Here is a 21,266-nt window from a genome sequence, read left to right as displayed (position 1 = left end):
TAGCTACCTATGAGGGTGGGGGGTGCACATGAGCGTGCCTGTGATTGGAGTAGGGCTGAATGATTTTTGAAAATAATTGCGATTTTTTTTTTTTTCCTCAATATTGCGATTGCGATTTAATAAATAAAATAAATTTAATAAATCAGTCTGAAAAACTCCCACAGGGAACAAAAAAAAAACGTCTTCACAGGGAACTCAGAACTTCTTCACAAATAACTCAAATATCACAGGGAGAAAACACCACCAGCAAACTAACAAACAAACCAACAAAGCTTATAGAGTTAACAAAACGAACCAGCAATGAACAACTGGCAGCCCCGCTGTTTAAGCTCTCATCCTGATGAGCTGACGAGCTGCAGGTTCAGGCTCACAGCGCCTCATGGCTGATTTATGGTTCCGCGTTACACCAACGCAGAGCCTACGGCGTAGGCTCTGCGTCGATTTAACGCGGAACAATAAATGAGCCTTCACTGTCCGCCGGCGCGCACAGTTCCTCGCCACGCCGACTCCGCTCATATATTTAATACATTTAGAAAGCCCATATATTTAGAAAGCCCCGCCTGGCCGAGCCCTAACACTGAGGCCATGGTAGATTTAGGTTGACTTTTTTAGGGACTTTTTCCCCCTGCCGGCTCTGCTCTTCCCGCTCTGCTCACTCGCACATTACCTGACCAGATCATGTGACCAGATCACCTGACTGGTCAAATCGCAGCCTTTGCGGTTAGAAAATCTCGTTTTATCACATTGCGATATTATCGCAAATGCAATTAATAGCATCTATTAATTAATTAATAGTAATTAATTAATAGATGGAGAAGCATGTTAAGAGGTGCTGACTGTTGTTTTGACGTAGGCTACGGCCGAATAAACCACTCAATAAGCAAGCTAACGTCTCGTCTTTCCTGACCTAGGATCGCAACAATGTAGCGACCCTGGTACAGAAAGTCTGGTCGATCGACGGGTTGGCAACCACTGGTCTAAAACATACAGGACGTGTTTTTGGACAACCCTGGTTTGATATTAATATGTTGCCACTGTAAAACCAACAACAGTCATTCACTGGCGTCCCTACTCTTCTGCAAAGACGATTTTCAGGGTGGAAATTGGACAGAATGACCACGTTTGACTCACGTTTCAAATCATCTTATGAAAAGAACATTTTCTTTTATTGGTTGTAAGTAGGGCTGGGCGATATATCGAGGATAGCCGATGTATCTCGGCTTCTACTCTGTGCGATGTACAAAATGACTCTATCGTGCATATTCGTGCACGAGTATAAATTTTCACGCATTTTGCTTTTACCCGCGGGCATTAAATGACAGACTTTTCTCACTCTCTTGTCTCGTCTCTCCATGGATGTATTATAGAACGCGTCTCTCCTTCTCTGAGACATAAAACAAGCGCACCCTGTTTCACACGTCAGTCACGTGTTGTCGTGTGTGCATTATCATTGGCCCCCCACCAGCTGCTGGTGTCAGCGCTGCTGTCCGGGACCGCCGCTCACTTCCACCCCGCTTTAACTTAACTTTAACTTTCCCAAACTCGTCCTGTTTGCGCTGTGAGCTCATCTGCGCGGCTGCTACGCGCGGCGGACTCTTTAAAAAAGCTAACCGGTTTAGTAAAGACGGGAGGGGATGTTTTCTCCTCGCACGACGCAAACGGCTCTCTGGAGAGCTGAGGAGCCGCTCAGCGCGACACGCGCAGCCGAGCCTTTAGGCTGATTTATGGTCCCGCGTTACACCAACGCAGAGCATACGGCGTAAGTGCGCATCGCCGCGTAACCTACGCCGTAGGTTCTGCGTCGATTTAACGCAGAACCATAATTCAGGCTTTTCTCTTCCAGCGCTGAGAAACGTCACCTAGTGTTGCTGAGATGTGGCCACATGAAATCAATCACTATCATTGACACAAAGTCAAACAAGACTATATGACGTCATATTTCTAACAATAAGTGAAAGTGATGCAAAGTAAAGGAGGAGAGGATGAAACATTGCAGTCCCTGCACCTACATTAGTCTGAATATAAAGATGCTCTAAAAGCCCTCCTGCTCAGAGCTGCTCATCCTGGTAGAACCAGGTAAAACCAGATAAAACCAGATAAAACCAGATAAAACCAGATAAAACCAGATAAAACCAGATAAAACCTGGTAAAACCTGGTAAAACCAGGTAGAAACAGGTAGAACCAGGTAAAACCAGGTAAAACCAGGTAAAACCAGGACCAGAACATGTTCTTAGCAGATGTTCTTCAGACGGGGAGTCAGAGATGCAACGTGCACTTTCTGTTTTGAAATGACACTTTTTATGTTTGAACCACTCACTGCTTAGTAACTGTTTAATAAATACAGTTTTGGTAAATTTGACTTATTCCCCCTTTTTGCATGAAAGTTTAAAATGAGCATATATTAATGCAGTATGAACAAGAATGTTTTAATGTAGACATATAGAATCATCATACTGGTGTGATTGTAGGCATCAAAGTGTTAATTCAAGGCTAAGGCAAAATATCGAGATATATATCGTGTATCGTGACATGGCCTAAAAATATCGAGATATTAATAAAAGGCCATATCGCCCAGCCCTAGTTGTAAGTCGACAGGTATACAGCGGCCAGTGTCCCCTGGGAATCAGAGCTGAATCCAATGCATGTGGTAATTTATAACAAGAAACACTATTGAATTAACTGAAATTATCTTTCGGGGGTGCCTTAAAGTAATTGCTTTTAAAATTTGAAACAACATTGATGACATAAGGAACAGCAGCTCTTCTCTGTTTGTGATATTTCTAGGTTTTTAACCAGCATCCAGCATTTCTGCTGGAAGAAAGAACACGGTAGTTGTTGACGGGATCTGGTCGATCAGTTAACGCTGCTGCTTTGGCGGGTGTGGGGGAGATAAGTGATATGCACACAGCTGGATACAAACAGCTGTTCAACACCTCTAACTGTCAGGACTTTATCTCTTACAGCACTGATGATTTTACTGATGCTTTTGGTGAATAAATCAATCCTGCAAATTCAATTCGAAATACTTCTTTAATCCCCAAAGGCGTTTTGTCTTTCCTTTGCGAGCTTCAGTTCCTCGATCACCTGACACACTATTTACAACATTCACTATTAAGAAGCAAAACAAGGAGAATGTTTTTACATTTCTGTCAACTTTAGGACATACTCTCTTTTTATTTTACATTATCCAATTGTCCTCAATTCAGCAAAGAAGAAGGCTGTTGTTGAAAGGAGACATTTGCTACGGATAAAAGTTTTTATCTTTTGTTGGCAGCAGCCACAGTTTCTGTTTTTGGATTTACTCAGTCAGATTTAAAAAAAGATTCTCAGACTGAGAATCAGACAGACAACAGTCATTTTTTCCTTAACTTCCATCTTGTAAATCCTTGGTTTCCTGAATGAAGAAGAGAACCACATGTGTTTTTGTTTGTTACCTGAGCCGTTGATACTTTGCTAAGTGGTTGATCAGCTGAAGCAGAAAGGAAAAAGTGAAATGGACAATCGTATATGTGTATACTCAGGTGATCACACGTCTGGTTGTGTATCTGGATGCTCTAATTCCATTATTAATTTCATGACAGGACGGGAAGATGGGTGCTGGTTTTCCATCATTCACTCCAACATGGTGATCACAAAACAGGCTTATCAGTATCATTCTGGATTCTGGATGGGGACTTTTACTTGGTTGTGATCTGTTGAAGAAGCTTGTTGAATTGCATCTGAAGATAGTTTGTGGTGTGCTAGTGTCTGAATGGTAGGTGTGTAACAATATATCGTGCCACGAAATTTTGCGATACAAAAACGTCACGATAAGTGTCGTGGAGGTGACAAACTGTAGCGCGATATTGAGTTATTAATATTAATATATTGTGTTTACTAGTAACATCCTATTGGTGCAGCGGGATCACGTGACGACCGCGCCTCGACCCGCGGACCAAAATCTTACTCCGCTCAGAAGAAACTAGTACCGTGTTGCGGTCCCGATCATGGGACTCTTGCGAGGTTTTGAGCTCTGAACTTTTACCTCTAAGGTGAGCATGAATCAATCTTTTTTATGATGTAAAGATTGTGTCGTCCCCAAAGGGGGGAGGATGAAACGATAACGGGGTTCACCTTACGGCCTCAGGCTGGGAGCATGTGGCTGAAGCTCTGAGCTCTGGCAGGAGCTAAATAACAGTCATGTTCCATTTTGAGTTTGAGACTTTTCATAGTTTATTTATTTAATGTTAGTTGTTACATTTCTGAAAAATAAAAAAGTCAAGTCATACATGAGAGAAACTATTCAGTTTGTGGCAAAATATTGTTACTTGTATGAAACTGAAGACGCATAATGCAAACCTGACATTTACTTTTAGTTCAGTTTGTGGAAAATGGTTGGCCTGGCTTTCTCTTTAAAACTTAAACAGTTATAAAGCATTACAAACTGTAACAATAGGGCAAACGCACAGTATTTTTTGTATTTTGTGTCTTTCAAATACATTTTTTTTTCCAGTCATATGTTTCTCATTCAAGGTTGTTAAAAAAATACTGCTAAAGTATCGTATCGTTATCGTGACCTCAATATCGTGTATCGTATTGTGAGATTAGTGTATCGTTGCACCCGTACTAAATGGCTGCAAGACCGTTGCGACTGAAAGTTCCCAGCTCCTTTTGTGGAAGTTGGAGGTAGAGGGCTGCATTGGGATTGGGTCCCGCCGGGGGCCCAACGCAAATCTTGCGGGATCGGGCGGTTTGAATTTTGCTGCGGGAGGGAGCGGGGGGACAAAAAAAAAAACACTGCGGGATAGGGATGTAGTCTAGCGACCAGATGGAAATCAATGACATGGAAAAGAACCTCAAACAAGGTCTTTACAAAACAAAGACAAAGCAATGCCAGTCAGATATTTGGAGAAACTGCCGAACCGAAAAGGTCTGGGCTTGAAGCATAAAGCTTATCTTGCCCACCTTTTAACAGATTAGATTATACAAAAAGAACAAATGAAGTATCATAAGTCTACACAAAATAATAGTAATAATAATAATAATAACAATAATGATGATAATAAAGATAATAATAATAATAGCTTAAATAACTGTAAGAATACCGGTGTTTATTTTTCTTATGATATGAATTTTTCATATACCGTAATACCGGTGAGTAGCGTACACAACGTTGGGAACGCTGCGCGGCGCGGCAGAACGTAGCGCCGCTGGACACTGTTTGTGAGGGGACTGTTTAGCCAGTGAGCAGTGAGCAGAGCCTGCAGGGAAAAGTCAACAGTGCCGCGTGTCCGCGTGTAATCTAAATCTACCATGGCCTCAGTGTTAGGGCTCGACCAAGTGAGGCTTTATAAATATATGGGCTTTATAAATTTATTAAATATATGAGCGCGGAGTCGGCGAGGAGCTGCGCGCGGCGAGGAGTACGAGCCGGGCGCACAGTGAGTCGCGCTGTGAAGCCTGATTTATGGTTCCGCGCTAAATCGACGCAGAGCTTTCGCCGTAGGGTACGCCGTAGGTCGCGTAACCCACGGCGTAGGTCCTGCGTTGGTGTAACGCGGAACCATAAATCAGCCTTAAACCACACCTGCAGCCCGTCAGCTCATCAGGAGGAGAGGTTAAAACAGCGGGGCTGCGAGTTGTTCATTGCTGGTTCGTTTTGTTAACTCTGAGAGCTTTATTGGTTTGTTTGTTAGCTTGCTGGTGGTTTTTTTTCTCTCTGGGATTTTTGAGTTATTTATGAAGAAGTTCTGAGTTCCGTGTGAGCAGTACTCGAGTTGAGGGGGGATGAGGGGTGATGTGATGGCACCCCCCGCCCCCTGAAATAAAAACGGTCCAAATCACCCCCCCTGTAAAACTGCCATCCCCCCTTTCCATCCCTTATGTCATTTTCAATTCAATTCAATTCAATTTTATTTATATAGCGTCTAATACAACAGAGTTGTCTCTAGACGCTTTACAGAGACCCATACCCAGAACATGACCCCCGAGCAGTTATTACATAAACAATGGCAGGTAAAAACCTTTTTGAAAAAGGTTGAAAAACCATTTCATCAATGAATGTGGTTTTACGGCTATTTCAACATTTAGAGTCATCACCAGAAAAATAACACCAGAGAAATAACTTGTTTGACCATTTTCACCTGTTTCAAGTAAATTTTCACTTGAAATAAGTAGGAAAATCTGCCAGTGGGACAAGATTTATCTTCTTATTACAAGCAAAAATATCTTGTTCCACTGGCAGATTTTTCTACTTATTTCAAGTGAAAATCTACTTGAAACAGACTGATTTTTTGCTTGTGTAGTTGAAAAATACATGAGAACAGGACCTTGAAAAAAAATAATCGCATATTAAATCGCAATCGTAATATTGATGAAAAAAATCGCAATTAGATTATTTTCAAAAATCGTTCAGCCCTACATTAGAATCATAAGTGCCGCCACCTCATTGTAAACGGCATCATTTTGTGAGGCCATGCAAACCTGTATTTATACTAGTGTGGACATTAATGTTTTTCTACAATATTTGCTCCTCATGACAGTAAAATAGGCCATTCTAAGCCAATTTACTGCGGCAATTCCTTTCCAAATCATTACAAAAAGTGGTTAACACCCAGTTGTTCATGAAAAAAAAAAGGGATATACCGTGAAACGATATAATTTTGAAAAATACTGTGATATAAATTTTTGGTCATACCGCCCAGCACTAATATCTTGTATGCTTTTATTGAGTTTGCTAGTTTAAGGTCGTTATGTAATGAGTTCCACAGTTTTACTCCTAAAACGGATATACATCTGCCCTTTCTATTTGTTCTTATTGCTGTTCTGTCAAACATTGCAACCATACAACCATATGTTATATATTAAATTGATTATATATTAAAATGTATGTATATATATATATATATATATATATATATATATATATATATATATATATATATATATATATATATATATATATGTGTGTATGTATGTATATGTATGTATGTGTGTGGCTCTAGACATTCTTCTTCAAACACAAACCATTATCATCAGTATAAAAGAAGTGGAGGCAGCCGTGACATCTCTGTGGTTTCTGAACTTCTTTTATGACGTCTCCAGCTTGATGTTCGTCTCCACCTTTAAAGATGTATGGACAAGAAGTTGGAGTTGTAGAGTTGAGTCATAGTGATGTGATGAAGGTTAAACTTGGTAAAGTTCTATTGAAGTTTTTAATAATTTACAGAAACTATATTCAGTATGTAAGAGAACAAGAGTCCAAGTCCCAGCAAATCGTACCTGCTACCAGCTGCCATCAATAATCTGCTGTAGTGAAGTTCAGACAAAGACGACTGTTGTTTGAGGAGGCGGAGGAACAGGAGGAGGAGGAACAGGAGGAGGATGAGGAGGAGGAGGAACACGATCACGGAAGAATGACAGAAAAGTCAGTTGTGATTAAAGCGCCCAATGTCTTAACAACAGGTGTCGCGGGTCTTGTTCGGATCAGGGCTTGATTGGATATTTTTGTTGCTGGGTGGCGTTTATAGGAGAGACCCCCCCCCCGCCCTTCTCAGCTGTCACTTGCATGAGATGAATTAACTCTGCCTCCTCCAGTCTTTTGCTTGTTTTTATCATTAAATCTTCCTCAGTGTGTTTTTTTTTTTTTTTGTTGTTGTTGTTGTTCTACACATGCAGACTTAAAAAACACAAAGATCATTCTATCCAGGAGCGCTTTAAGTCAATTTAGTGGTCTGTGGGACAAATGTAGTTTCTCTATTGACAAAATAATTACCGATATATTGATCAGTGGTAAAATCTTTCTTTTTTGAAGGAAAACAACTACTCAACAGGAGCATTTGTTCTCAGCACTGCTTCTGCTGCCAAAAGAATACCGTATTTTCGCGACCATAAGGCGCACATAAATGTATTTATTTTTTTTTAAATGTGCCGGGCGCCTTTTGGGTCGGTGCGCCGTATTTGTGTTTTGAAACCAAAAATTACACACAAAACTGAGGGTGCGCCTTTTCACACGGTGCGCCGTATGGTCGTGAAAATACGGTAACCAGAACGTCACAGATTTGCTTCATCACTAAAGTCTTTCATATTAACTGTGATTGATGAGTGAATCAACGCATCGTTGCATGGAATAAGTGAGTCTGTAAGTATGTGAGTATGACAACGGGGTCCTGCCTGATATATCACCCCAAAACCTGTGTTTACATGACTTAAAAACTTAAATTAAAACTAGAATCCAAAACACATCTGCCTGTTGTCAGGTACTGGCCCCTAGGAGGGATTTGATTTAGGATCAGAGTCCCAGAGCCCTCCTTTGGCTGGCTGGTACACACTGCTTTTGGACCAGAACATCAGGACATAAGAATGCCCAAATAAGAGTTGTACATGAGTAACTGCTGCAGAGTTCTGTTTCCCTCAGTCCAGCTTTGTTCTTTGGATTCATACTCCTAAACCTTCCATGTAGGAAGCTTGTAAACCATCCCGGACAGGTTTTCATCAGCAGAGTTGCAAGCTGCTGATTCATTTCTGTCCAGTGAGAGGTCCTGCATTTTATATTCATGTAACTCAAGAAACATCCTCCCTTTTCAGAACCTGGAAATGGCTCAAATGATGGATGAAGCCATCTGATGTTGGGTGCGAAGTCCAACCTGCTGACTGTTAAAGTGGTCTGACACCCTGATTCCCTCTTTGCCTTAAAAAGATAAGAAACTGCATACATCAGTTTTATCAAGATCGAGGGATAGCAGAGGCTGCAGGACTGTGTGCTCTGCTAGTTTTGCATGAAACCACCAATTTAAGCCAAAACTGTTGACTGCTAATTAACTGCTTTTGCATGGCTGATATCGATACAGATAACCATTTATTGTAATATTCATATATACTGCAGTTTATGAAGAGAGAAGAATAAAAATAAATCTGAGAACAGGTAGGCATTTTTAGATGGAATCCCGCTAATATCACTGGATGATGAACGCGCGTTCAACACGCATCAGGGAATACAAACGCAAGGCGTGTTATTTGTCGCCTCGGGCCTGAAGGTGAGTTGAGGGGAGGGAAGTTGAGCCGGGAGGCATTATCCACGAAAACATCATTTAACCTTTGTGGATGTGTAGAATGGCGTATTATCCCTACATCAGCATGATTTATAAAGCATCAGACAGCTGTAATTTTCAAAACGAGGATGGATGAACATTAGGATGATGATTTTTGCAAAGCCTAGCTTTGTCATTTTTGTAGCCAGTTGTTCAAATAATGTACCATCCTTTGTGGTTACATACATACGCCGGTTTATGGCGTCCTCCTCTCCCCAGTTAGTCATCTTGCAAATACAGATCCAATCTGTGACGTCCTGCTGCTGCTGTTACTTTCATCAGTTGTGTACTTATTTTATAAAATAATTAAAAAAAAAATTAAACTTTAAACGACACTCCCATTGGTCAATGTAAAAAGGGCACGCGACATGCTATATCTGCGCTTAAACGCAGGATATTCGACGATGTAAAAAGGCCAAGTGATGGCAAGCTAATATTTTAGTAGATCTGACAAAAAGATGCTGCTCAGCAGATGACTTTGGGCATGACATGAACTGTATTAGTTAAATTTATTGATAGGTTTGATTTAAAATCAAATATTTTCTTCACATATGGAAAAATAATTTATCTGTCAAATTGTTATTGTTGATCCCTATTTTCAGACTCTCAGTCTTTGATGCGGTTTTATTGTTGAAATTAGTTTGTATTTGTTGCTTGCATCAAAATGGCAATTAATGTTGGCACAGAAGGCAACTGAGCTACGTTAAAGTAAAAAGCTGTTTCAAGCCTCTGACGAGACTCATTCTGGTTAAGTGTTAATGTGGATACCACAGACTGTATAAGAAATGGACAAACTCCCCTTTGACATCACATAAGAGAGTGGTTTTAAAGCTCTCTTTTCCTCGTACTGCTGTGTGCAATTTTGCAAATGTGCAGAATGAACAGGTCTGAAAGCTGACTGGAACACGCCCACTGTATGTCAATCACATTCGATTATTCAACTTGGCTGGCTTAGCTTAAGTTAAGTTATGATACTAATTAATATTACTTTAAATTCCTTCTGATTAAATCTATCGAACCATCCTTATTTCCAATTTCGCTATCAAAGTGAGATCCAAACCGAGTACTAGCGGAGCTGAGACCAGGCCTAGTGGAGCTCCACTGGCCCCTGCGGTGGCTTGGACTGCTGCTACGGGTGTTGTGGGCTAAAAGAGTTTAGTTCCCAGTTGATTTGCTGTGACACAAGGCCGAGGATGTGCAGAGCTGCTGATGAAGATTTATAGTGTGAGCTCCTGTTATAAGGGTCATTTTGGTTTCATTTAGCTGACTGTTAAGGCTGAGTTATGGTTGTGCGTCAAAACGACACCGTGCCTACGGCGTGTGGTCTGCGTCGACCCGTACCCTACGCCGTAGCCCACGCCGTAGCCCACGCCGTAGCCCACGCCGTAGCCCACGCCGTAGCCCACGCCGTAGCCCACGCCGTAGCCCACGCCGTAGCCCACGCCGTCACTGACGCCGTCACTGACGACGTCCCTGATGCCGTCACTGACGCGAACCTCCCAAAAATTGTAACTACGCGTCGAGGCGACGCAGACGGAGAGGGCTGTGATTGGTTTGCTTGGTAGCAACGCATTTCCGGTTTCCGGTTTGAAGCAGTCGTGAACTTTCAGCGCTCTTTTCTTCGTGTATGTGTGATTTTTTTTTTTTTTTTTTGCACAATAGTTGTCCTTATCTCTTTGATTCACTGTGACTGGAAAAGTCTGATAAACCATTCAGGAAAGGATCGCGAATTAGCGGTCGCGGGGGGTAATGCACCGCGGCGAAATGGAGTGGCGGAGAAGCCCGAAGGTTCACGAAGGCGTCACAGTGACGGAGTGTGCACGGCGTCGATTTGAAATAATTAATTCAGGCTTAATAGTTAACCAGCACAAACTTAGCTTTGAGCTAAGCGCCGTGCTTGGATCCTTCAAGACCAACCCACACCAAACAGTGTTCCCTTAGTGACATTTGTCACTTGTTTAGTGACTTTAAAATATAAATTATTTTAATCTTTTAGATTTTTATTCACAGCTCGGAAGTCAATACAGCCCTAAGGACCAGTAGCAAAAGGTATGACGGCTACCATTGGCTGTGCTAGTCTTTGTTTTTATGTAATTTTTCCTGATGGGGTATACACAAATTTCCCCACAATACCGTTGTGATGGATGTGAAATCTTAGTACGGAGACTGAAACCGTTTTATTGTACCAGACTGTAAATGTGTTTATTTCTGCTGTAAAGTCAGACATTTAAACATGTATGTACTGTCGGAGTTCCCAGTGGTCAGTAGGGGAACTGCAATTTCGCTTTTCCTTCAACTTGGATGTTGGAGTGTTGGTATTTGGACCGTTGGTCCCTACGGACAAAGAGAGGGGATTTGTCTGTTTCAAGCCTGTTAGCATTCCCCAGCTTCAGAATGTTGTGCATGCACAGCAGGATGGTGTTTTGTTTTTGTTTTAACATATTGGTTAAGCTTATCTCAGATATGTTGGTTCTTGTTGGAGATGCTTTGATCCACTTTTTTTAATTCGGTATATACTGTTTTTACAAATAACTTTCTTTGCCGTTTTATATTCAGTATGTTTTCCTGTCATCAAGATGTTCTAAGTAAATTTTTCAAGCACTTGTTACTATTTAAGTTATTGAAGAAACGAAGAAATGAAAATAACCTACATTATTGTAAACAAAAAATGTTTCTACTATTGCTGTTTTAGATTTCACATTTCTACGTTACGGAAAACATTTTTGGTGTTTCTTCGAGGACTTTACACTAAATTACAAATTGAATGTTTCCACTCTGTAATTAAGTTTAATTAAATTATCACAAAAAGCTGCACTGAAATTCAAGAAACGGCCATCAAGTGTTTCTCAGTCACCAACTCGGTGAAACAGGCATGTCCAAATTTTTAACTGCAGCTTCAGAGAAGTGCAGCGGTAACTTTTAAAACTGTCTGTTTTACTGTTGTTGCTGAACATCTGTCTGTGCCTGGTTCAGGTTGTCCAGAGGAGTCAAGTTCACCCACGAGACTTCACGTGTGGTCCGTTTGCTGAACCGTCCCTTTTCTAACAACTCCGGATGATGATGCTTGCTGTTGCCCCCTAATATTAATTCATGCAAACCGTTATCAGTGTCATTCAAAGAGAGTTGGCGCTCATCTAGAGCAGCAGATGGCACATGTGCAGAAAGGGTTTGGCCTTCGGCTCTTATCTGAGTTCTGCAGCGTGACTACATGGGGATGAAGCCGCAGCATCCACACCTGCTCCGCTGCACTCGCAGGTGTGAGCAGCAAACACACGGCTGTTTAGACACAGTAAGGGAATCGGACCTCCACCGCCTGCACCGGTGGTGGTGTCTAATGTCCACACATCACCACTTCACCATTTTGAGTTTGCCAGTGACTGGCATCTTGTTGACTGTGGTGACTCAGCGTTCTCCGTGCCACATTAATGGAATCTGATATCGTTAATGTTCTGTCCTTGTCTCGAAGCACACTGAAAGTTGACATGCATGCTTATCTTGGTCTGCGTTAGCCTACACATTTTATTGTAGACTAATCATTCAAACCCTGTGCGCTTTCCAGCAAAGGTTGTGCAGAATGAAGCGACAGCCCTGAATTAGAAAAACCTCAGATGACAACTGCAAATAAAACACTTAATGCAGTGATTCTTACATTTACTTTAACCTATTTATTTAGACACTGAACAATTCAAATAAAAGTGCTACGTGTAATACAACAACATGTTTTCATATAAAGCAGCGAGTTGAAATATCAGTTTTAATTTCAACAGAAAGAATTTCGAATTACTTTCAGGATGTCATGTATGTCTCCTGGTCTCTTGTACGTACCGTTGACAAAAATCATCCAGAGTCACCTTAGGGTGCTTTCACACCTGTGGCCCGTTTGTTTTGTTCCGATTCAGGAGCTAAATCGATACAGTTGTTCCGTTTGTGGAGTTTGTGTTCACAAGGCAAACGTCTGTACCATTTCAAAGCTGTTAACAAATGCCATGCGCGAACCAGCTGCTCTCTGATTGGTCAAATGAACGCGGAAGGAGTTTCCTCTTCCGCACCCCGGGATGAACAACACCCCCGTTTCAGCGCAGCGCAGACCGCAGCCGTCCGCTTTAGGCTGATTTATGGTTCCGCGTTACACCAACGTCGATTTAACGCGGAACCATAAATCAGGCTTTACCCATTCATTTATGTGCACTCTGGTCAGAGCGGAGCTCAGCGGCGGGCGAGAGGCCGCAGCGTTTGCGCTGCACAAACCCTGCCCGAATTGAACATTGTTTAATTTCACCGTGCCGCGCTGGGACGACATCTCGGCACGTCCAATAGGAGAGAAGCTGGTGGAGGCTGCACCGACTCCTCTCCTTGCGCCGCGGTCGCACATACATATGAATGGAGATGTATCGGTTGCTGTGTGGATTATGTTCTCACTACAAATAAAAAAAAATGAACCGTTTCAGGTCTGGAATGGAATCGGGCCGAGACCACCTCTCCGAGGAGATCTCGGCTCGCTTGTTTTGTGCCGTTTCAGAGCGCGATTGCTGTGTTCACATATACCAAACTATCCGATCTTTAGGGGGAAACGTTCCCTGTTCCGGAACAACTGCTCCAAACGGGACAGAGGTGAAAGCACCCTAAAGCTGGGCATACACTGTGCGATATTTTAAATCGTTTGAGACTGCCCCATGTCACACTGCACGACTAGATCGCGGAGTTCAAAAGTTCACAGCCCACGATTTATGGTCTCACACTGTACGACCCGATGCTCGGATGCGACCCGTCTGCTCACACTATATGATCATAATCCTCACGTCGGACCTCTCTGTACTGGAACTCGAGGCCGGTTTTGGGGCAGGGGTGGGCTGTGCCCACCCAAACGTGCGTCCTGCCCACCCAATCAAAGGTTATGGGGATCCTTTATTTTTTTATATATATATATATAAAAAAAATCCCCAAATATCTGTACTGTTTCTGCTTGGATGGGCACTGCGCATCATTTTTAGACACAACAATGAACGCATACCGCAAAAGTTGTGTCTCGGCGAAGGGAAGTGTTCAGAACAGCACAGAGCGCACACTAAAGGCTGATTTATGGTTCCGCGTTACACCAACGCAGAGCCTGCGGCGTAGGGCACGCGGCGACCCGCACTGTACGTGGAAATGCAGTCTTTTTTTCTGCTATTAAAACATGATTTGTAATGTGAATTTGCAACAGTTAAACTAAAAATAATAGTCTTTAACCCGGCATCAGAGATTGTGCATGCTCTCTGTGAAAGGATGAGGCAAATCGGGTCGTAGCTGCTTCAACTGTGCGATTCCTTCACGAGGAGCGACCAGGATTTCAAACACGCTTGATTTTCTTGCGACCTCACGATTCGTGATCGGGAGCTCGTCGTGAGGTGTTAATTTCTCGTTGTTACCCCACGTATACTTCACGAGCAACGATTGGGTCGAAATCCGTCCCGATCCAAAAAATAGTCGCACGACTGTAAAATCGGCTCAAAAGAGCCGATAATCGCACAGTGTATGCCCGGCTTTAGAGTCCCGTCCCAGGGGTCTATTGCAACATGTTCTCAGCAGTTTACAGCACTACGTCAAAAAAAGAAAACAAACATCATAGTTGAGGTGACTCAGTCATGATAGAAGAGTGGAAGTCTAGAACAGTGGGAATCTAGAACAATGTAGTTGAAATGGCTTCACCTCCAGGCCTGTAGAGGGCCCACTGAGCTAAAAACACAAAAGTTCTGTTGTCCTTTTTTGTTTGTAAAGCATCTGTGAGCAACTGCCGTTTTGGCAATAAACCATCATAGATGCACAGAAGTTCAGTCTTTTCTCTTGTTTTGGGGGAAATAAGGAAAAATAGATGAAGGCAGTGAGTGCACATCTGATTGGACAAACGGTATTGACATTCAGAGGGTGAATGCAGGACAGTTAGAAATAGAGTACCATTTATTGCAATATATTTTGTTTTTGCACTGTTGACAGTGTTTTGGCAGTAATTTTTCAGAATATTGTGAAGCTCTTCTAAACATTCAAATGGACGTTTTTGAAGATGATTTACCACAACTTTTTGTTGTCCCTGAGCAGCTTTAAATGCATCCTGAGTGATCATATCTGAATCTGTCCTGGAAGAAGTTATGGTCTTGTGTAAACATTGAGCACTTGAATATGAAACTGCTTTTATACAATCACCTAATCACTTACTTACTGCCATATATAAAAGGAGGAGCAGGCTTTAAAATGCACAAATAAAGTAAATCAACAAATGAAATTAGTTGTGATGAGAAAAACTAACATGATCTTGGGTTCATTCACACTGTCCGCAGAAAATAAAACGTAAATGCAAAAAAAAAAAATCATTATTATTTCTTGTATACATCATCCACATCATTCCAACTTTCTTATTTGGGTTGTTTTTTACTTTTTTGGTCATCCTTTCCCCTGAAGTTGTGCTACTGCTACGCTGAAGCGGGGTGTGATGTGATGGTGCTTCTTCATGTTGGCTTTCCAGATTGAAAGTGCATCACGTTCCTGCTGGATGCTGATAAGCCTGTGTCTCTGTTGTTTCTGGCTTTATCTAGGGCCTTGCCCAGCTGGAGATCCTATGTAAGCAGCTGTACGAGACTACCGACACCGCCGTCCGACTCCAGGCAGAGAAAGCTCTGGTGGAGTTCACCAACAGCCCCGACTGTCTCAGCAAATGTCAGCTGCTGCTGGAGAGAGGCAGCGTGAGTGTTACTCTGATTACAACTGCTAAAGTCATAATACACAACATCATTACGCCCTGATGTAGAAATTCTCCTGCTGTCAGTGTGTTAATGGGCTATGTTTCACCTCGTGTTTTTCTTCACGAGTAAAATGAAGCCTTAATGTGAGACAGCTGTGATTAAGGAGAGAATAGAGGAGAAGTAGTTGAGATGAAGCTGATCAATAGATCACTTAAGATTGTTTTCCTGTCCTAACTGTCAAGTAAATTTCAAAATAAGTTTCTTAAATGTTTATTCATAGAAAACCTTCATCAGATTGGAGGTAACTGGGGTGAATAAAACAGTCTGTGGTCAATAAGTGGCGCTGTCGGATCGGTTCCACATCACTGTTGCAAAGGTGAACTAAACTCTAAGGAAGAAAACCCAAGCAAGGAACAGGAAAACCTGGAGATAGCTCTTCAGGAAATCTTAGACTGTTTCCATAATTACGATAGAGTTGATAATTTGTGCTAACTTAAGGGAAATCAACAAGTTTAATTCAGTTATAAACATCACGTTACCATAGATGTAATTTGTTTTCTAAATCAAAAGGGTTTTCTGAGTGACTTTCGGCAGTGTCTAGGGTTAGGTTTCTGACATAAACGTCATTACAGATTCTAGATTTTAAGATTGGTTTAGAGAAGTTAAGAAGAACTTCTCTCAAACACTTGTTATGAGGAACACAAACTCCAAAGCACACCAGTAGTTGGAGTTGTTTAGCAGTAAATTATGTAATCTCTGTGTTTAGACCTCTTGGTTACATTAATTTTAACTAGAGATAAGTGGATTTCATTTTAACTGCTGAAAATGAAACAGTAAAATGATTTATCTGGTAATAAAATACTTCCACTAACATGTTGATTTTTGTTTTTGTCACAGTCTTCGTATTCCCAGCTACTCGCTGCCACATGTTTATCTAAACTAGTGTCTCGGACAACTAACCCTCTACCCCTTGAACAGCGCATCGACATCCGTGAGTATCTGTCTTTTGGGTTTAGCGAAAAAACAAAGCTGCCGTCATTCAGACATTTCTGGTACTTTTATCTCCTGGGACTTTTTACAATGTCAAAGCATATATATATATAGGCATATATATATATTTACTACCACCTCCTTTCCATTTTACGCACTTTTTGTTTGTGGATATGTGAATTATACCAGGGAGTTAAGGTGCTATGGTTAGAGCCACTCTTTCTCAAAGGAGCAACTGAATTTAAAGCTGAATGCAGCAAATCTCCAGTGTTACTGACGAGGATATCAACATCCGCAGAGGTAAAACCCAAGTCACTGGCCTCAACTGCTTCACTTTGTTCTGTAGAACATGAGAAGCGATGGCCTTCTTAAATTTAGCTACAGCGTTATTGAATGAAGATCTGCTAAAAGAATACCTTTTTATTATGCGCTTTATCATCGCCAATGTTAAATTCAAACGTTATTACATTGTGGGCGGATAGGAGGGAGTTTATAGGCAACACTAATAAAATGATCAGTTACTACACTGTAGGCGAGGACGAGGGGATTCTTAAAACAGTGCGTCGGTTTGTTTACTTTTGCTTTTTTGCAAGACACACCGCAATTCTAAAAGAGAATTGAAAGCTAATTTAAGATTATCGCTGTCAATATCAATATGAATGTTAAAATCACCCACTATGATGACTTTGTCTGTACTGATCAATAAACCAGATAGGAAATCTGAAAATTGAGACAGAAACTCTAGATAAGCACCAGCAGGGGGCCGGTACACTACCACTAACAAAACTGGCTTCTCTGATTTCCAGCTCGGGAGTTTTAGACTAAGCGTGAGGCTTTCAAACGTATTATAATTGCATTTAGGCGTAGATTTTATTTGAAGACTGGAGTTATAGATCGCTACTACTCCTCTGCCTCGCCCCGTGCTTTGGGGAATATGGAAATTAAAATAACCGTTCATTCAAACTAACATACTCTTCCTCCTGTAGCCACATTTCTGATGAACAAACTATCACTCAGTGTCTCGGTAATTAGATCTGACTAATAAAGGGGTTGGAGCTTAAAGATCTTATATTTAGTACTCTGCGCCAAACGTTTCAGTCTTTAATTGGTCCTAAATGTCTAATAATAGTGTTTATTTTTTGCATTCACACAGAATTGCAATGATCCCACGATCTCTGTTGAGAATTCCAACTTGATAATTATCACAAATGTCCTCTGTAATTATTACCGCAGGTCTCCGGATGATACTAGTCCCATGTGACGAGGGCATAAGCAGACATTTTAATCAGGAAGAGGAAAGTGGCCCAGGTCTGCTGGAGAACTGTAACAGTTTCATTGCCACAAGCCTAAGTCTCTTAGTCTCCTTCGATGTCACTGAAATGGTTCTCTCCACAACTCAGTTTTTCTTTATTCAGTGTTTTTGTAGGTACAAATTCTGCAAAGCACAAAATCTTTTGTCTGTGGGAGGTTTTGATTGAGTAAAATACTTTTCATGATGCCGAAGTTTCTAATTCAGCGATTTTCTCTCTTGAACAGGGAACTATGTGTTGAATTATCTGGCGACGAGGCCAAAGTTAGCAGCGTTTGTGACCCAGGCGTTGATCCAGCTGTATGCCAGGATCACCAAACTGGGCTGGTTCGACAGTCAAAAAGATGACTACGTCTTCAGGAACGTCATCGCTGATGTGACACGCTTCCTACAGGTGAGAAGATGCAGCCACTAAAACAAACTCTAAATGAAACGCCACCAACTTGGTCTCTCCCGTGTTATCCTTTTAAAAAGTTTAAAAAGTCCTTGAACAGGAAAAGCTTTGACATGCTAAGAAATATTTGTGAATTTAGAAAGTTTACACTGACTGGTGACGTAAGAGGAAATGTGCAACAGAAGAGGGGTGTAAACATTACCGAAGAAATTTAAGGTGGGAGCCAGTTAACTTACTATTTTAATTTGTCTCATAAATTATACATTAGATACAGAGACTGCCATGAGAGTGTTTTAAACAGAGAAGGGAGGGGCTGCATGCTCACTGGTTGCTATGGCGACCAGGATGGGGGAGGGACGACTGCAGCCGTGTCTGTTAAGCACAATGACTCGGCACAGTGACTCTGCAAACTAGAAATGAGTCCTGTAACAATCCTACGCCGTTGCCAAACGGATAGATGGTATCAAAAGAACTCTTGACCCACGTGCAGCAAACACTAAAAGTACTATTTTAAATTGATTTACATTCTGTGTATTATAGGATCCATGGCAAGTTGGAGAGAGATTCCCGTCTCAACAGTAAATTCTGTTTTGACGTGTACATTTACATTATATTATATATTATATATGTATTTGTTTGGTGCATTTATTTGTGCAGGAGACTGGCAGTTAGACATTTGAAAATTAAATTTAAGGTTATTTCTTTAGATTCTCAGCTCAAGATTTTGGTGAAAGATCCCTGAATAAATATTTAATGATACTTGAATGACTTGAGGATTGTAGACCTAGGGGTGTCAAATTAGCGCCCCGACGGCACCAATGACTGCGTTTCCATGCAGTCAATAACCCTTTTAAAACCCGAATATTAGCAATAACCCGAATTTGCACGGCCATGTAAACACCAATAACCCCCAATATGAGCCCTGGGTTACTCCTTTTAAAACCCGAATATTTGGTCATGTAAGCGCTAAAGGGAATATCCCCATCAAACGGAACATGAATTTCTTTTCTGCGCATACTCTGTTCACAAGGAATCCTGGTCTTCTGAGTCCAGGAAGTTCTTATAAACACGGAGAAACACAAGACCAGGAGGAAACTAATCACTTCATAAATGTAATTCAATTCAATTCAATTCAATTTTATTTATATAGTGTCTATTACAACAGATATTGTCTCTAGACGCTTTCCAGAGACCCAGAACATGAACCCCCGAGCAATTATTACATAAACAATGGCAGGTAAAAACTCCCCTAGTGGGAGAAAAACCTTTAGCCAAACAATGTAATGAAGGATATGAACATTTCTGCATTTGTAGACGGTAGAAAGTACCGGGATAGAAGATTTACAAGAAGGTGAGCGAAAAGCTGCGCTAAGCAGCATTTGTTTTGAATTTGGATACAGGAAGAAGAAGCGGAAATGACGGGAATTGCATCATCACGTTCTCCGTGCGTCGCTGGTTTGATCCAAATATCCCGAATGATTAATTACCATGTATACAGGGATAGCCCTGTTTGCTCACGCATGGAAACGGAATATTCCGAATGTTTCAGTAACCGGAATATTAGCAATAACTTGAATTTTGACTGCATGTAAATGTAGTAAATGTTAGCAATGTATCGAGCCACAGCAACGCTCTTGTTGCCAACCAAACTAAACTAGAGGAGAGCACCCAGCGCACGCACAACTCTGCAACTGAGAGGCTGGCGAATCTTCTTGCCAAGTAGATGTAAATGGCTAGGACTGCATCTGTTCAAGTCTGTTAAAGAATAAATAAATGACTTTATGAAGCCACTTTTTTTGTTATGTCAATCTTTTGATCTTCCACAATAATGTAATGAATTTAAATGAAAACACCTCAAGTTGAGGGCTTTTCTCAGCATTTTTTATGTTAGATTAAAAAAGAGATCAATTAGATTACCGTAATTAATTACAGATCTTAATTAATTAATCTTAATTTTTTTTAATCGTTTGACAGCACCATGTAGACCGCTATTTGCTTCTGTTGGACATCCTCTGACTTGTTTGACGCTGCAGCATTAAAATGTGCACAGACCATTATTACTCCCAGAAAGTGCTGGGATGTTCACTTCTTTTAGCCAAAACCATTTTATTTATACAGGACTGTCTCAGAAAACTAGAATATTGTGATAAAGTTCTTTATTTTCTGTAATGCAATTAAAAAAGCAAAAATGTCATACATTCTGGATTAATTACAAATCAACTGAAATATTGCAAACCTTTTATTATTTTAATATTGCTGATTATGGCTTACAGTTTAAGATTAAGATTCCCAGAATATTAAATTTTTTTGAGATAGGATATTTGAGTTTTCTTAAACTGTAAGCCATGATCAGCAATATTAAAATAATAAAAGGCTTGCAATATTTCAGTTGATTTGTAATAATTCCAGAACGTATGACATTTTTGCATTACAGAAAATAAAGGACTTTATCACAATATTCAAATTTTCTGAGACAGTCCTGTATGGTCAAATGTTTGTGTTTTTTTGTGATGTTTGCAAATGCTACAATATGATCCTCACCAGAATTCATATCTCGCAATTTAGGATGAAAAGGTGTGAAAGGTCAAGAGGTTTTTGTAAAAAATGTAAATGTAGCCATAAAAAGGAGACTGGAGAATTGTAGCAGTTAGCAAGAAGCTGTGCTCAGAAGAAACTTGAGTCTTCTGGGTCAGTGCATGTCAGGGAGCTGCTGGTCACAGCTCAGCTTTCTGGACTGACCTCGTCTACATGATCACTATCAAGCTGCTGCCCAGGAAGCATGTGATGT

At 41.1% G+C, this 21,266-nt stretch overlaps 1 protein-coding gene across 2 annotated transcripts in view; it reads left to right on the top strand.

Annotated features, from left to right (window-relative positions):
* xpo7 (exportin 7) overlaps positions 1–21,266 on the top strand; it is a 71,447-nt gene that overhangs the window by 16,963 nt on the left and 33,218 nt on the right. For both annotated transcript variants that reach the window (XM_061734566.1, XM_061734565.1), the window contains exons 2-4: positions 15,639–15,785; positions 16,683–16,776; positions 18,312–18,478. In XM_061734566.1, the coding sequence (XP_061590550.1) occupies positions 15,639–15,785; positions 16,683–16,776; positions 18,312–18,478 (408 nt within the window). The remainder of the gene's footprint in view (positions 1–15,638; positions 15,786–16,682; positions 16,777–18,311; positions 18,479–21,266) is intronic.

The sequence above is a fragment of the Cololabis saira genome, chromosome 11, assembly GCF_033807715.1.
Source record: "Cololabis saira isolate AMF1-May2022 chromosome 11, fColSai1.1, whole genome shotgun sequence".
In the NCBI taxonomy this organism is placed as follows: domain Eukaryota; kingdom Metazoa; phylum Chordata; class Actinopteri; order Beloniformes; family Belonidae; genus Cololabis; species Cololabis saira.
The sequence above is the reverse complement of the archived record's forward strand: the minus strand, read 5'-3'. Positions and strand labels throughout refer to the sequence as shown.